The 18,368-nt window shown below is 45.3% G+C and overlaps 1 protein-coding gene across 2 annotated transcripts in view; it reads right to left on the bottom strand.

Moving 5' to 3' along the window:
* Window positions 1-1,911: 1,911 nt before the first annotated feature.
* The window catches only part of GNB1L (G protein subunit beta 1 like), a 41,707-nt gene continuing 25,250 nt past the window's right edge, over window positions 1,912-18,368 (bottom strand). Inside the window, exons 7-8 of one of the 2 annotated variants that reach the window (XR_011362268.1) lie at window positions 15,413-15,748; window positions 1,912-2,349 (exon numbers count right to left, since the gene is read on the bottom strand). Coding sequence is in view for 1 of the 2 variants with exons in the window: in XM_069964038.1 (XP_069820139.1) it covers window positions 15,482-15,748 (267 nt within the window). In the remaining variant the exon portion in view is untranslated. Of the gene's footprint in view, window positions 2,350-13,488; window positions 15,749-18,368 lie in introns of those variants that run through there. The other variant, XM_069964038.1, reaches the window with a different exon arrangement.

The raw sequence follows: 18,368 nt of genomic DNA, 5'->3' as shown, positions 1-18,368 counted from the left end.
ACTGGGAACACCACACAAGACCTGCAGTGATGTGGATGTTATGACACAGCTGCCATCACAATAACTGAAAGGCCTTCACATTTCTCCTGCTTCTCACACTCCACCCCTTGACAGCTGCCAGTATAACAAGCCGATCACTCTAAATTTTTTGCTAAATAAAGCAATTGTTGTTACTGTTGCACTATATAGTGTAGACACACACACACACACGCGCGTGCAAATCGGTAATATCAAAAGAAAAAGAACGGCCATTGAGTTTGTAAACTAACAACATTGGGAAGCGCCAGATCTTCAGTGCTGAACGTGTAAAGAAACTACATGTACATATAATGGAGGAGATGTATCAAACATGGTGTAAAGTGAAACTGGCTCAGTGGCCCCTAGCAACCAATCAGATTCCACCTTTCATTCCTCACAGACTCTTTGCAAAATGAAAGGAGGAATCTGATTGGTTGCTAGGGGCAACTGAGCCAGTTTCACCTTACACCATGTATGATAAATCTCCCCCCCTTGTGTATAAAACCTACATCAGTGGTGTGTAACCTGTGGGTGGCCCTTTAGGTATATATAAGTATGCTGTACCTTTACATTACCAACATACACTACATTACTAACATACGACTTTAAACAGGGAGCAGGATAGCTTAAAGTGTACCTGTTGTTACAAAAAACTTTTGACATGTCAAAAAATTTGATCAGTCCTGGTGTGAGTGTTCAGACCCGTACTGATCGCGAGAATGAGATGGGAGAAGATCATGTCCACTCTCTGCTCTAAGTTAAAAAAAAAAGAGTTGGACTCATAATGGAGCTCTATAGAGCCTGAGGCTATGTTCACACTACGTAAGTTCTGCACAAATACGTCCGTTGTTACAACGGCCGTGATTTTGCGGTTCTTACGTAGTGCTGCAGGCTGAGGGAATCCTGGCCGCAGTGTATACACATAGGATACACTCCGGGCGGAATCCCTAGCGGCGCCATAGAAAACTGACATATCAGAAAACCCTGTCAGTGCACACTATGGAGCGAGCGGCTGCGGCTGTGTGCTGTGGGGAATTCTGATGCGGGTGCGCACGGATGCACCAACATCTGAGTTCAGCGGCGCTAAAGATCATACAGTCGGTACTGCAGTACCGGCCACAATGATCTTTTCTGAGACTGGCCGTTCTGTGACCCGGCTGGGTCACGGAACGGCCAATCTCATACTACGTGTGACCATAGCCTGACTCTTTTTTCTAACTCAGAGCGGGGAGAGGATGCACTGCAGCGTGTCTTCTCCTGGCTCGTTCTCGCGATTGGTACGGGTCTAAACACTCAGACCCGAACTGATCACATTTTTTGATATCTCTCGATGACATTTCAAAAGTTTTTTGTAACGACAGTGATACTTTAAAATTAGGGGAAATTATCTCAGAAAACACATTAGAAGAAGGAAAGTGAAATCGGAAGTTACAGCATCAATTACCGCCCGTGATTTGGAGCAGAACGTTTCATATTATGTGGACAAAGCTCTGCTCGATATTATTTATGGAGCTTCATCAGAGACAAGCTGCATGAGTAGAGAGATTGTAATAGATTGTAATAGACGGCCATTTTTCGACACTCCTTCACATATTTCTTTTATTTCTGCAGAAATTTTTTTTTTCTTTGGTTCAATTCCCTTTCCTGTGAGTTTGGGAAAGATAGTTTGAAACAGATGCACTCCTGAGATAATACAGGCCGAAATTCAATGTCTCTATTTAGCGTGATGCCAAGTCTGCATGCCATCAAAACTCACCGAAAAGGAAGAGAACAGACAGTGGCCATTATTCTGAAGGCGGCCTTGGCGGACATGTGATCAGACATTTCAGAAGAGAAAAATGATTTAGCTATTTGAATGATGTATATATTTTCTAAGTGGAGAAATTCAATCCCCAAGATAATTCGGCATGTTTTCCTTTACAAAACCATTAACAATCGTAAGGAAACAGTTAACACAAACTAGCTAAAACACAAGCAAGTAAGCAAACAAAAAAAGTAAAAAAAAAAAACACAAAATAAGCTTAATTGACAGCAACTATTAAAACAACCCACATAAGACCCTTATTACTCCCAATAATTAGATGGTGTAAAATGTATTTTAAATGCTGAATTTTTTTACACGGCCAATTGAACAATATAGTAACATAAAAGGAGCTGTGGGCTGTTTAGATCTGTGTTGGAAAGGACGTTTGGTACAGATTCCACTATATATAATGGAAATGAATAGCGCAGCCTGCAGTAAAACTATTATGTCATGATGGAATGCAGCGAGCCCTATTATGAGCCAATGGGTTATGGATACGTCAAGGCTTGAACTCTCTTTTCTTGCTCCTATGAAGAAACAAAAGAACAAAATAAGAACTTTGCCTAATGTACATAGTTTCCTCATTCTGTTTTACAAGTGATGAACAAACATATTTATTGTGTAAAGGACATATCTGAATCTGTCAATGGATGGAGAACACTTCATCCTACTGGTGTGATAGGTTTCTCTTGTTAAAGGGGTTTAATTTATTTTTTTTGTATTTATCGCTGCCCTATTGGTAAACATAACAAAACATGTTATGCTTACCTCTCTGTGCTCCCCCGGTGAGCCGATGCAGCCACTCTGATGTCCCCTCACTAACTGCAGCCCTGCTACTTCTAAGAGAAACTGGTCCCAGGAGTGCCAATCACCGGTCACAGCACTGTCCTGTCTCAGCCAATGATTGGCTGGGAGGACTGTCACTTCTGAGACAAGTTCGTCTTGGAAGTAGCAGGGCTGCAGTCAGCAGGAAACACCAGCGACACTGCATTGGAACACCAGGGGAGTGCGGAGAGGTAAGCATAATATGTTTCTTATGTTTATCAACAGGGCAGCAATGTATTAAAAAACTCTGTATGTGTCATTATAAAAAACTTTTGACTTATCATAGAGACATTTTATTTTTTATCAATGAATTATTGAGACGTACAGTACTTACATTTAATCTTTATTGTGTGCACCCTCACCTGTTGTATAAAAACATCTTAAAGGTTTCACTAAAGTAAATTTTGGTTTTACAACTGTTAAAACTTTTTTTTTTTACGCCATATAGCAATGATTAGTCGTGAAATATGAAAAGATTATTTAAAACTAATCATAGCTCCCTCAATTTCACTCATTAATAGGTTTAAAAGTAGTTTATTGAAAGGCACCTTAAAGACTAAATCTGATCATACACATTAAGGGTGGTATTACACGGAACGATTATCGTTCGAAAAATCGTTAAATCGTTCGGATTTGAACGATAATCATTTCGTGTAATAGCAGGCAACGATTAAACGACCAACGAGAAATCGTTGAAAAATGAACAAGACCATGGTTTGTGGATGGAAATGTTAAAACTCACGGCCGTGGATTTCCATGCGGTCCCGTACGGAGTACTTATTTTAGCCAAATTGAATGTGATTTTTCGATTCAAAAGTTTCTGTGTGGTTTACGGGGCTGGGCGAAGATTTCCAAGTAAATGACCAGCCTCAAATCGCTTCGAAACAAGCTAGGGAAGCATAACTGTACTGCGGGCGTATGTTCGCGGTGCGTACGCATCCGAACACAAGTCGATTTTTCGCACGCCCGTAGTTTTAGCCGCACATGTATGGCAGCGTAAGACCTGCGTACGGATTCACACTATGTATATTTCAGTCAGTATTGTGGTCCTCATATTGCAACCAAAACCAGGAGTGGATTGAAAACACAGAAAGGATCTGTTCACACAATGTTGAAATTAAGTGGTTGGCCGCCATATAACAGTAAATAACGGCCATTATTTCAATATAACAGCCGTTGTTCTAAAATAACAGCAAATATTTGACATTAAATGGTGGCCATCCACTCAATTTCAACATTGTGTGAACAGATCCTTTCTGTGTTTTTAATCCACTCCTGGTTTTGGTTGCAATATGAGGACCACAATACTGACTAAAATATACGTAGTGTGAACCCAGCCTAAGGCTATGTTCACACTACGTGAACAACCGGCCGTTCCTTGACCCCGGACGGGTCACGGAACGGCCGGTCTTAGCCCGGATCATCCTGGCATGCGCCCGCATCAGAGCTTCCCATAGCCCACATTGAAGCAAGCGGCCGGAGCCGCTCGCTTCACTGTGTGAACTGACAGGTCTTTCTGCAGCCGGAATTCACCGAATTCCGGACGCAGAAAACTGACATGTCAATTTTTTCCGGCGCCGCACGGGATCCCGGCCGGAGCGCATACGATGTGTGTACGCTCCGGCTGGGATCCCATTAAAAATAAAGCTATGTCCCACCCCGGCCGTAGTTTTACGTAGTGTGAACATAGCCTAAAGGGGTATTGCAGAGAGGTAAAATTATAGGTAACTAAATACCATACCCAAAGTTATTTTATTGTATAATTTACTTTTATTATAAATAAAATATCTAGATTTTAAATGCTAGCTCTATCCCCCTCTCTTTGAGGCCAATGCAAATTCATCCAAGGAGGTACGGCATGAGTGGTAAGACTGGATGCAGCTTAGCCTCCTAAACCAATTGGGAAATATTGGTCCCGAAGGGAAGGTGGAGAGTACACTGCAAACCATAGAAAGGCTTTATCTTTTAAAATACAGGGTGTGTCAAATGCAAGGGGACATCCATAGGGTAGATGAATCAACATGGCAGAATTCAAAATGGTCGCTACATTGGTGACATGGCCTAACACGTTTCTCCCTTCCTCCACAACTTGTGTCTGAAATCGGATCACCGTCCATCAAACCAGTTTAATTTTATATAATTTCTTTACTTACTCTTGAGAAACCTTGTGAATTTATTTACCTATAATTTTATCTCCCTGGAATACCCAATTACTAAAGTTTGTCCAAACCTAACTAATGTGATAGGATTAGCCCAAAGTGTAACCTGAAGCCGAAGTGCCCCAGTGCAAAATCTATCACAGGGACCCTCAAATATAATGCTTCATTTATAGTACTGGCTTCTCTATTATGGGGAATTGGGCCAGGGTGCACCTGCACCCTCTGCACCCCCTATAGCTGAAAATCTGATATGTATGGGGTTTACAAGAGAGTCCCTTAACTGATCACAATGGATACAAGAAAGATTCGGAATGTTGGAGTTCAACAATGCCTATTCCTTTGTTCCCCCAAGAGATCAAGCAGTTTATCCACCTCCTTTTAGTGAACGTGTGCTTGTTGATCCAAGCTTGCAAGCTTATGGAGGATTTGGTAGTCAGCCGATAAGCCATCCTATGTGTATGGATGTTAAAAAGGGATTTTCCCATCAATTACAGTTATTTGGTGGAAAAACCACTTTAGTATCCCACCACATTTAGCAGTTCATATTCAGACTAGCAATACTGAGGGCCCTATTCGAAGTAGTGATTTTTCGTTCCCCCCCCCCAATTAAGGATAAATGATTGGGAATGACCTGAAATCATTAACCATAATACACAAAATGATAGTGGTTAGTTACGATCACAATTATGATCATTGGTATACTCTTGTAACAAGCGATGTGTACATACTTTAACACCAAAAGATTTGCGAACGATTAACAAAGATTTTATGGTTAGCTCAAAATATGCGATCAATAACACATCAACAAAGCCACTTGATTGCTGGCTGTATACACACGGAAAGATCATTGCTTAAATTTGAATGATATAGCGATATTTCACCCAATAATCTTTCAGTGTAATAGGACCCTTAGGCCTAATTGTCTGTGGTTGCAATTTTGGGGCCCACTAAATCCTATGTGTACATTCATACTATCCTTGCCGAAGAACTGACACTGACATCCTTCTCTCCCTGTTCCTGTCAGCACCCCACTCAGCAATGGTTTTATCCTGGACAATACCTTTGTAAGGGTGCGTTCACACGTAACGGATCTGCAGCAGATTTCTTGTTGCGGATCCCTGCTCAGTACACCCTATGGGCAGAGAAACTCACAGCAGGATGTACATCCCGATGCGAGTTTGTCAGCCGCCCGCCCCGTTAACCCTCCGGCGGAGCCTATACTGCACCTGGTCCCCGCTCTGGCTTGCTTCGGGGTTTCCCGGCATGTCCCGCTCGGCCAATCACTGATTGGCTGAGCGGGACGTGAAGACACCGGGAGCCCCGAAGCAAGCCAGAGCAGGGACCAGGTGATGTATAGGCTCTGGTGGACAGGGGTAAACGGGGCGGGCTGCTGACAAACTCGCAGCGGGATGTGCATCCTGCTGCGAGTTTGTCTGCCCATACGGTGTACTGGGCAGGGATCTTCAACGAGAAATCCGTTACGTGTGAACGCACCCTAAATGAGATTATTATGAGATGTTTATAAAAGATTTTTATCTTTTTGCCCAAAATTCTGCTGGAGCAAAAACACAAAATAATTCAGAGACTTTAGTTTAGGAGCTCAAGGTAAATTCAGGAAAGCACAAGGTAACCGTGAATTCAGCACGCCACACTGGTATATCCCACGCAATGGAAAGCCCTGCTTGAGAAATCCAAATAAAACAAATCCAGCAAGTCTATTTAATTAAAGAGTGATAAAATTTATAAACAGAGCAAGGCCAGCCAAATGTTTTGGGAGCAAACTTACACCCCTTTGCAGTAGCTCGGCACAGCGGAGCTCGCAGCTCACAAAGGAATATTGATGTTGCCATCTGGTCTGGGAACTACATGCTGCTTGACTGGCAGCTTGCCCAAAGAGCTGGAGTTTTACACGCAAATTACATTTTTACACATGGATTCCAAGGACCTATTTTACCTTGTTATTGGTCTTGGAAAAGAACGCAGCCGAAAAATGCCCTGTGATTAAAAAACGGTATATAATGTGCTGGCTGTGTAAAGGAAACAGAGGTGCTGACCCGAGTCAAAATGGCAACCATGGCCAATAAAGTGCATGGCAGCCAGCCAGGTGTACACGGCTGGTCACAAGAGTTTTTAGCAGTTTAATATCAAATTTATGGCGATAATGATTATAACAGATATCACTGCTAATGTCCTGTACAACAGGTTGATGTTGGCAGCAGTCTGGCACATAATATGTCCTCTCATCGTGGGAAGAAGGGTCTACTATAGCCTACACATCTTTTATACTTTTCTCGCTTGTCTACTCTGCTCTCAGACCTGAATTAAAACTTTTACAAATGATCTGTTTTAGATCATGGCACTAGGCTGGAAAACTACATCTCCCTGCATGCATTGCACCTCAGAGAAAGAGAGAGATAACAACTGCGTCTCCTTTCCCCTATATCGCTTAGGAGGCTGTCACTGTTCTGTTGTTTCCCCACCCCTTGGCCAGGTGCTCACTGATTGGTGTCATCTCGGTGGTTGGTGGGGTTACAGATTGTAACGCCTGGAGTAGTGGATCCACTGGACCGTCACCAGCGATGGCACTAACCTCACCAGGGAGCGGAGTCTAAGGGGCCGCTGGTTTTCACCAGAGCCCGCCGCAAGGCGGGATGGACTTGCTGCGGCAGGCGACCCCCAGGTCGCTACCCCTGGCTTGGTTGCTGGTGACGGCAGGCGAGGCGTGGCAGGAGCAGTAGGCAGGAGATGGTGCTGGCCGAGGTCTGAGGGCGTAACCGCAGGTGACAGGCTGAACACAGGAGCAATGGTGAAACAGGGGAACAGGAACCAGGAACAAGGACTAGGGACCAGGTAGCGGATAGGAATCAGGAACAAGGACTTGGGACCAGGTAGCGGATAGGAAGCAGGAACAACAGGGGGCTGGGCCAAACGCTATGGGAAGCATGTAGAGGCTCCAACACAAGGGACAGGGCATGCTGGGATTTATAGGGAGTGCTAGGTGCAATTAACCAATTAAGGGCGGACTGGCCCTTTAAATCTGAGACAGCCGGCGCGCGCGCGCCCTAGGAGGCGGGGACGCGCGCGCCGGCCGGCACAGACGGAGACAGGAGCGGAGGAGAGGTGAGGCGCCCCCAGGAGCCGAACTAGCAGCAGCGCCGGGTCCCCGCACAAGGACGCCGGCGGCTGCATGGGGCAGGAGGAGGTCGCGGCGGTGGCCCGGAACACGGGACGCCGCCGCGGCCGTGACAGTACCCCCCCCCTTTGGCCTCCCCCTCTTTCTTGCCTGCAGAAGGCGGCATCAGGCAAATCTTGGTATTCTGCCGGTAGGCCGGACAAAGGCTTGGCGGGCTCGGGTGACAACATAGAATGCTTAGGCTGAGGTGACCTCCGACACTGGTTGGAACAGTCCTGACCCCAACTGAGAATCTTCCCGGTTCTCCAGTCCAGTTTAGGGGCATGTAATCGCAGCCAGGGGAGTCCCAGGAGGATGGTGGAAGAAGAATGGGGCAGGACGTAGAAGGAGATCTTTTCCAGATGTGAAGTGCCCACCTGGAGGACTAGAGGTGCGGTCTGGTAGTGCACATGGTCGATAAGAATCTCGCCCGTGACCGAGGAGATAGACAGGGGTCTGGCTAGTGGTGTCACGGGTAGCCGCCATCTCTGGACCAATGTAGCCGCAATAAAACTGCCTGCTGACCCAGAATCGAGAAAGGCAGTAGTTTGGTGAGTTTGTCCTGAGGGTGTCTGGATGGAAACTGGCACAGACAAACTTGGAGAGGTGGCATTCACACTCAGGGAGACCTCTCCCACCGGACCTAGGTGCTGGAGTTTCCCGGACGCTTGAGGACGTTGGGGACATCTCAGCCGAAAGTGATCCGAACCACCGCAGTAGAGGCAGAGATTCAGCTCCAGACGACGAAGTCTTTCATCAGGCGTCAGGTGAGCCCGTTCCACCTGCATAGGAATCTCAGGAGTCGACTGGGACTCCGGAACGTCAGGATACTGGAAGACCGGCGCCAGCTGGTGATGGCGACGGGACAGGCCTAGTCGCCGTTCATGCCAGACCTCCTCCTCCCTCTCAGAAAAACGAGTATCGACCCTGGTGGCCAGTAGGATGAGTTCGTTCAGGGAGGTAGGTAGGTCTCGGGCGGAAAGCACGTCTCTCACCCGACTGGACAGGCCCTTCTTGAAGGTGGCTATTAGAGCGGCCTCATTCCAGTCTAATTCTGCCGCAAGGGTGCGGAACTGGATGGCGTAGTCACCAACAGAGGAGCTCCCTTGAGAGAGGTTGAGGAGAGCAGTTTCAGCTGAAGAGGCACGGGCAGGTTCCTCAAAGACAGAGCGGAACTCGGCCAGGAAAATTCGGAGATTAGCAGCCACAGGATCATCACGGTCCCACAGTGGTGTGGCCCAGGCCAGAGCTCTTCCTTCCAATAAGCTGATAATGAAAGCCACTTTAGAGCGCTCGGTGGGAAACTGACTACTTAAAAGTTCAATATGCATGGTGCACTGAGTCAGGAATCCTCTGCACAACTTGGAGTCACCAGAGTATTTGCTTGGGAGAGCCAGTCGGAGTGTAGAAAAAGCAGCAGGAGGTGGTGTGCGCTGGGCTGTAGTATGCTGCTGTAAGGCGGCAGTGAGTTGCTGGATCTGCTGCGACTGTTGCTGGATTTGTTGCGCCTGTTGGGCGACCACTCGGGCTATGTCACGGATATCAGGCACCTCGCCGGGATCCATGGTTGGAGCCTACTGTAACGCCTGGAGTAGTGGATCCACTGGACCGTCACCAGCGATGGCACTAACCTCACCAGGGAGCGGAGTCTAAGGGGCCGCTGGTTTTCACCAGAGCCCGCCACAAGGCGGGATGGACTTGCTGCGGCAGGCGACCCCCAGGTCGCTACCCCTGGCTTGGTTGCTGGTGACGGCAGGCGAGGCGTGGCAGGAGCAGTAGGCAGGAGATGGTGCTGGCCGAGGTCTGAGGGTGTAACCGCAGGTGACAGGCTGAACACAGGAGCAATGGTGAAACAGGGGAACAGGAACCAGGAACAAGGACTAGGGACCAGGTAGCGGATAGGAATCAGGAACAAGGACTTGGGACCAGGTAGCGGATAGGAAACAGAAACAACAGGGGGCTGGGCCAAACGCTATGGGAAGCATGTAGAGGCTCCAACACAAGGGACAGGGCATGCTGGGATTTATAGGGAGTGCTAGGTGCAATTAACCAATTAAGGGCGGACTGGCCCTTTAAATCTGAGACAGCCGGCGCGCGTGCGCCCTAGGAGGCGGGGACGCGCGCGCCGGCCGGCACAGACGGAGACAGGAGCGGAGGAGAGGTGAGGCGCCCCCAGGGGCCGAACTAGCAGCAGCGCCGGGTCCCCGCACAAGGACTCCGGCGGCTGCATGGGGCAGGAGGAGGTCGCGGCGGTGGCCCGGAACACGGGACGCCGCCGCGGCCGTGACACAGATGAGGTTTTACAGCTTGCCTAGCAACAGAAGAGACATAGATCATGTGACCTGGATCTCAAAAGAGGCACAATCTTAGATTATGGGTGGGGATTGAATAAGGTTAAATCTTTCGTAAATTGAGTTTTCCATATATATAGGCAGCTACAATGTAATTAGAATAGTTCTATACAAATTGTAGAAGAGTCATACAACATTTACATAGCAAAGGCATATTATGCAAGTAAATCTTAATCTATTGTATAAATGAGATATTTATAATGCATTGTATTAGCAGGTATGAAATGTTCAACTACTCTCTATTGGTTACCATACAGAGTGGGGAACGAGGGGGAAGCGAGTTCTGAGCTGACAGGTCGGTGCTTGCTTCTCCCGGCAAATCGTGCCATGTATTACAACCTTAAAGAGACTCTGTCAGCAGGCTTATGCTGTCCTATCTAAGGGTAGCATAATCTAGTTACAGAGAAGCTGAACAGAATGATGTATGACTTACATTGTTCTGTGCAGCTGATCCAGAGATTTCCTCCTGAATAACATGGACAATAAGTAGTCCTCTCCATTATGTGCATGAGCCCAGTAGTCCTGGATACTCTATCCATGCTGTGTATAGGCAGTCAGCTGTCAATCAGCAGCTAGAGGGAGGGGTGTGGCAAGAATCCTATTCTCCTGCATATTAGGAGAACGGCTGAACAAAATGATGTAAGTAATACACAGATCTGTTCAGCATTTCTGTCATTAGTTTATACTGCCCTCATTTAAGATGCCATAAACTTAGTGACAGATTCCCTTTAAGTAAGAAGATAAAAATTACATATTTGGAATTAAACTTGTAAAAGCTCTCTAGCCATACGATGAGTTTGTGGTAGATTTTCCTTAGTTAATTGCAAAGTTCTCCAGTGCATTCTGGGAAATAACAGTTTTCATTAGGTCCCTTGCTGTAATGAAAATTGCAAAACCCTATATCCAGTCCAAAGGAAGGCATACTCACTTGTTAGGCACAGTCCACTGAATGCCAGCCACTTTTTGGTCACATAAAGAAAGTACAATATCAGTGTATCTAGAAAGACTCCATAGAGCGTATCTAGAAAGACTGCATGATATGTGTGAATAGGTAGAATCACACTCACTGGAAATTGCACTAGTCACACAGGTAAACAACAAATTCAGTATTTCAACATAATTTAGATGGAATGAAAAGTCATCCATAAATTAGCAAAAAAAAAAAAAAAAATCTTCCAGAAGTGTAAGAACTTGTTCCTCTAGTTCTCGGATCTATTAGTTTAATTAATTACTCTATTGATAATTTGCATGCTAATTCACCTTCACCTGTTCTTCTGAACATATCGATGACTAATGGCCTAGTGACCTGAAATTTGTCAGCGTTCAGAACCTTAATGGGGATATTCATTGGCTTCACAAACCATGAGGAATGCCAATATTATACTGTCAGATTCTATATATATCCACATGCAGGCTGATATCTGCTACTAAAATGTCTCCTTTAACCCGTTGATGCCCGGATGTCCGGGTCAAATTAACGCAATATTCCTCCCCGCTTTCTAAGAGCCATAGCGCTTTTATTTTTCCACCTACAGGGCTGGTTGCAGTGTCATTTTTTGCGCCATGATCTCTAGTTTTTTATTAATATCATATTGGTGTAACAGAAAAATTTTGATTGCTCTTTATAATTTTTTTTTCTGATTTAATTTAATAAAATCAGCAATCCTGGTGCATTTTTTTTTGTTTATATTATATTTTTTTTGTTTTTGTTATATTTTAATAGATTGGACAATTCCGCACGCTACGATATGTTATATGTTTATTTATTTTTAATATTTTTATAATGGGCAAGGAGGTATTTTAAACTTTTATTGGGGGGGATTTATAAGGTTTTTTTAACACTTTAAAAAAAACTTTTTTTATTACCCTTTTTTTTTTTTTTTAACTTTGTTCCACTATAAAACATGCAATCATTAGATTGCATGTACTGATCTATGCTATTCCGTAGAGCCTGCCTAAGAGAAGACTCTATGCACAGATCGCCGAACCGTCAGGACGGAGGTAAGAGGCATACCCCCGCCTGTCGGCTCTCACTGCAGCGGTCCCGCACACTTCAGAAGCCCCTGAAGTAAGGAACGTATATATACATTCCTACTGCATGGGGTATGTGCAGTAGGATTGTATATACAGTATACATGTTACTGACGGAAAGAGGTTAACAGTAGACAATCCTGATATACATTCACATTCAGGCACTGCCGTCCAATTTTCTTCAATGGAGCGCATTATTATATTACCTTTATTTTACAGTGTGTGAATTATAGCCTAAAGGGGTTGTTGGGTAACATTACATTTAAATATATGCCTGGGGTTGTTGTAAAAAAAAAAAGTTATACTCACCTACCCTGGTCCACATAGATCCAGGTCTGACATTCATCAGTCCCCTGCTAATCACTGCTACTTTCTGCTTCCGAGACAGGAACTGCCTGCTCAGCCAATCACTGGAAACAGTCAGCCTCAGTCAGTGATTGGCTGAGTGGACAGTCCCTGCTGTGTCTACTCAACTCAGATGCAGAAAGTAGCAGTGAAGAGTGGGAAACCAGACATAAAAAAATAACTCAATTAACCCTTTTAACTAAAATGGTCATTAAAAGAAATATGGGGATCAAAAGCATGGGGTGTGGTCAATAAGCTCAATAGAATCCAGATACAGGTACGGCTCTAATCACAGACAAAAACTTTATGGCAACAACATATTACAGGATTTATTAGGATGTGATATATCTGTCATGGCTAGATGAGAGATGATGCTTGTGTGAGCCCAGCCTTAGTGGAATATTCACTTCCCCATTATACCATATTGCCACTTAGGGACCTATTCCACGGGCCGATGGGGGCCCGATCAATAATGTAAACGAGCCTTGCCTATTCCATGGCCCGATAATTGTTTAGCGAGGGCTGCAGGGACATTGTTACCGATGTCCTTGCAGCCCTTGTTTTAAACACCATAAATTACCTAAACATGATGCAGGGCTTCTCCTGCGCTCCTCTTCCTTACGGTCCCGCGTGCAGCAGCAGCTTCAGAGCGGCCTGTGTGAGCTGACAGACCGCTAAGCCAATCACTTGCCGTGGTGGTCCTGGCCAGTGATTGGCTGAGCGGTCTGTCAGCTAAGACAGTCCGCTCCAAAGCTGCTGCTGTGCACAGGACCAGGAGGAAGAAGGAGCGCAGGAGAAGACCTGAAACATGTTTAGGTAAAGTATGGTGCTTTTAAAACCATTGGGCACTGATCGCACATCCCTATTCCATGCATCGATGCACGGTCGGTGCCCAATGATTTTAGGTTTGAACCTAAATAAACGATCAGCCGATGACACGATCATTGCTGATCATTGTCTCTATTCTACAGAGCGATAATCGGCCAAATCGAGCCAATTATTGCTCCGTGGAATAGGACCCTTACAAGGACCCAGATCAATCTGGCCCATTTTGTCTCGGACAGACAGCAACCAATCACAGCCCATTCTGAGAAACAAAAGCTGAGCTATGATTGGCTGCTTTCTGTACAATTTTTGCCACTGAGAGCTGGGTAAATCTGGGCCAGTATGCTTAGAGTAGGCAACTTGTGCAGTTTTGTACAAATTTGTAATACCATAGTTTCCAATCTGCTCAGTCCACACTGTGATGGTCACTCTTCTGATTTCTTCATTGTTAGGGAAAATGTGATAACTGCAAATTGGTTCGTACAAACAAGAACCTTGGCCGGTTTGCTCATCTCCAGTTCCCTTCATTTGTAGTTTTCCTACACTTGTGTTAGATTAATCATTGGATTAAAATAATTGAGAATTTGACACAAATTACATATTATCCAAACTGAGATTGGCTCCTTGACAACTTTGAGTCATAAATTCATTGGCAGATTACACTTTTCCTTAATAACACCTAACTGAAAAGCCAAAATAGTTCTTCATCAATCCAGGTATGAGTATCTCTCAATGCCTCGCTAACCGGAGATGTTCATTCCACGATGAGCTTTTCCAAGGCAATGAGGTCTAAAAGTTCCAAGCATATCTGAGTATCCTGGTGGGTTGTGGTATAAGACGGGCCAAGATGAGCTTATACGCCGGCTGCCTTTGATCTCCATAATGCTCCCTTTCCAAAAAAGCAATGTTCCCATAATGTAAAAATAAGGGCAAATATCCTCCATTGTTGCAAAACAATGGCCATTTTTAATAAACATGACAATTAATTATGGACGTTATTTGTCCTTATTTTTACATTGTGGGAACATAGCCATAACCATTTTTCTCATTTCCTTTGTTAAGAAAAAAAAAATTAAATTCAGGGCTTGTGCATCTCCCATTAAGGTTTTCACAATGAAGGACAATATAACAATCCTAAAGGGGTCATATCACAATTTTTTTTTTACCACCTACAGAATAGGTGATAAATGTATTATCGCTGGAACCTTCATAATCAATGGAAATGGAGTTCTGAGGCATTGTACTTCCCGAGGCAAATTAGACAGATTAGAAAGACAGCGATAAATGAAACAAATTTGTTTCCTTTTCCCCATACTACTCAGGAGGCTGTCACTGTTTTGTTGTTTTCCCTCTTCTTGGCCAGGTGCTAACTGATTGGTGTGATATCAGTGGTGGGCGGGGTTACAGATGAGGTGTTACAGCTTGCCTGGCAACACAAGAGACAGATCATGTGACTTTGGTCTCAGAAGGGAGGGGGAGGACAGAGGATTGGAGACCAGGAAGTGATCCAGTTGGACCAGGAAGTGAGGATTTTCTGTAGCTTCAGGGTATAAGTCAGGATGTACAGCAGACAAACAGCCCAATTCATGTAATAGAAATAAATTACAAGCTTAGATTATGGGGAGGTATTCAATAAGATTAAATTTTCTTAAGTGGAATACCCCTTTAATTATAAAATGTATCTTTACACTTTAATGGTGCGTTCACACCTACAGGATCTGCAGCTGATTTTCTGCAGCAGATTTCATTTAAATAACTGAACACAGCATCAAATCTGCTGCAGATCTGCTGCAGATCCTGTAGGTGTGAACGCACCCTAACATAATAATGTACAATACGATGTAAGGCCACAGAAGTTCAGGATTTCATATTTTCTGCTTACTTGTTCAATAAAGTATCTTTGCTGCTTTTAGAAAATTCGACATAAATAACATTAAAACTCTGTTGCCTTCTAGGTTTGGGCGTATATGGACCATAAGCTAATTCTCTGATCTTTTGAGCCAGCAGCCAGCAGTCTTTCTTCAGGAATGATGTGATCTGAAAAGGACACACAGTGCACTGTTGCAGAATGGTATTGAAGAACCGCTAATGGTTGCACTTTCTTCCACCCAAAAATCCGAACACGATAGTCCCAGCCAGCTGTTGCCAAAATCTTCTTGTCCTGACGTATTATGACATCAGCGATTCCTGGATTGACAAGTTCTTGTGCTTTGTAACTCTAAGAAAAAAGGAACAAACCAAGACAGATTTTTAGTTATTTAGTTTTTAAAGGAGAAGTTTAGTAAAACTAACGAATGACAGACAGACAGGGGGGGTTCGGGAAACTAGTAAACAGTGTATACTTACCCATCCCTGTTCCTTTGTAGAACTGCAGCTCTTCCAGCTGCAATGTCATGGATTGGCTGATGGATTGCCTGATGACTGCAGCAATGTCCAGCCCCAGTCACTGATTGGCTGAGCAGGCAAATCATCATTCAGGTACGTGACGTTGCAGCTGGAAGAGCGGCTGTCGGAAATCAGTCAGGAAGTGCTGTGGGGGCATAGGGACAGGTAAGTATACTTTCTTTATTATTTTCCTGCACTCTCCCCCCCGCCTGTCATTTGTTAGTTTCATGGGACTTCTCTTTTAATCCAAGACAACATTCAGACTGCGCTTCCAGAATTTCAAGTGCACTATTTCATCAGAGCTTAAGGGTACTGTTAGACAGGACAATATGAGGAGCGAGGAAGCGCCGACTTGTCATGTCATCGAGCGGGAGAAGCGCAGGGAGAGGGGGGCAGGGAGCTGCAGGAGGGGCTCCATGCAAAAGGAGAGGCAGTAGACTGCTACTATCTTCTATGGGTGGCCCATAGAAGATAGAGGTGGCCTGCTGCCGCTCCTACTGCACGGAGCGAGGCAGACGAACAACATATATGGAAAAAGAGGGGCGCTAATATAGTGTAGCATAAACAATAACAGTGGGAAAATTACTTGTAAGATGACCAAACTAACCTGGTGGTGTTGTGCAAATCATAGGCACAACACTAGTAGGCGTTTTTGTTGGGTTAGTCCGCTGCCTGGCCTCTGGTTCTCTGCTCCTGGCACCCGTCCTGATGCCAAAGCACGAAAGTGCAGTTTGAAATAGACCATTGGACCATACATACAGCCAGCGCAGGACCATCAAAATAACTGCAAGGACCTCACAGGTGTCCATCTTGGGCGTTTATTCACACTAGGCTTAAAAATGAGCGACGCGTTTCGGTGTCGGACTGACACCTTTATCAAGCTCCTCCTCACTGCCTTGGCGTTTAGAAGTGAGGAGGAGCTTGATAAAGGTGGCAGTCCGACACCGAAAGGCGTTGCTCATTTTTAAGCCTAGTGTGAATAAACGCCCAAGATGGACACCTGTGAGGTCCTTGCAGTTATTTTGTGAGTCCTGTGCCGTGGCTGTATGTATGGTCCAATGGTCTATTCCATACTGCACGGAGCGGCAGTCAGTAGACTGTTGGGATCGTTATCGTGATTTTGGTTGTTTGAAAACAACGATCAGCTGACATCATGCACATCGGCTGATCGTTGCCTTTCAACATGAGCTATTACATGAAAGGATTATCTTCCGGAACGGCTGATAATCGGCCAAGTGCGGCCAAAAATGGCTTCATGTAACAGTACCCTAACAAGCTGTATCCCATCACTGTCCTAATGCAGACAGTACAACTAGAGGCTATCCTACTGCAAGCAGTGCTACTAGAGGCTGTCCTACTGCAGGCAGTGCTACTAGAGGCTGTCCTACTGCAGGCAGTGCTACTAGAGGCTGTCCTACTGCAGGCAGTGCTACTAGAGGCTGTCCTACTGCAGGCAGTTCTACTAGAGGCTGTCCTACTGCAGGCTGTCCTACTGCAGGCAGTGCTACTAGAGTCTGTCCTACTGCAGGCTGTCCTACTGCAGGCAGTGCTACTAGAGTCTGTCCTACTGCAGGCAGTGCTACTTGAGGCTGTCCGGATGTAGGCAGTGCTACTAGAGACTGTCCAGCTGCAGGCAGTGCTACTAGAGTCTGTCCTACTGCAGGCAGTGTTACTAGAGACTGTCCAGCTGCAGGCAGTGCTACTACAGGCTGTCCTACTGCAGGCAGTGCTACTACAGGCTGTCCGGATGTAGGCAGTGCTACTACAGGCTGTCCGGATGTAGGCAGTGCTACTACAGGCTGTCCGGATGTAGGCAGTGCTACTACAGGCTGTCCGGATGTAGGCAGTGCTACTACAGGCTGTCCGGATGTAGGCAGTGCTACTACAGGCTGTCCGGATGTAGGCAGTGCTACTACAGGCTGTCCGGATGTAGGCAGTGCTACTACAGGCTGTCCGGATGTAGGCTCTCCTTATCAATATGTTTTTCTCCCATCAGAACTGCAACAGGACTGAAATCTGGGGTTCTCCTATTGTAGAGACTGTTAGAAGGTCGGCTTGCAGCAAATCAAAGGTTGTGAGGAGCTGTGTGGAGTCCGGCCTGATGTCATTAGCTCAGGTACCTGGAATGTAACGTTCCCACATCTGTTCTGCATTATTAATGGATGAGTGGGAAAAGAAAACTGAAATTGCTCAAAATCCCTATCATTTATGTGGGAGGAACATATATTTATTTTATTAATGCTCACTAAAGACCATTTAGGTAAAAACTATGAGATAAAGCTCATGGAACTGATCAAATGTCACCGATCCCCTTACAGCTGTGCCGAGGCCGACTTACTGCAACAGATGAAGCACATACGCTCCATAACAGAGAAACATAACAAACAAAACACTGCTGTCCATATGTATTCATCATCCAGGCTTAAAAAGGGGGGTTCCACTCAAACATAACT

The sequence above is a fragment of the Dendropsophus ebraccatus genome, chromosome 3 (genome assembly GCF_027789765.1).
Source record: "Dendropsophus ebraccatus isolate aDenEbr1 chromosome 3, aDenEbr1.pat, whole genome shotgun sequence".
Taxonomy (NCBI): Eukaryota; Metazoa; Chordata; class Amphibia; order Anura; family Hylidae; genus Dendropsophus; species Dendropsophus ebraccatus.
This window is presented reverse-complemented; position numbering and strand designations above follow the sequence as displayed.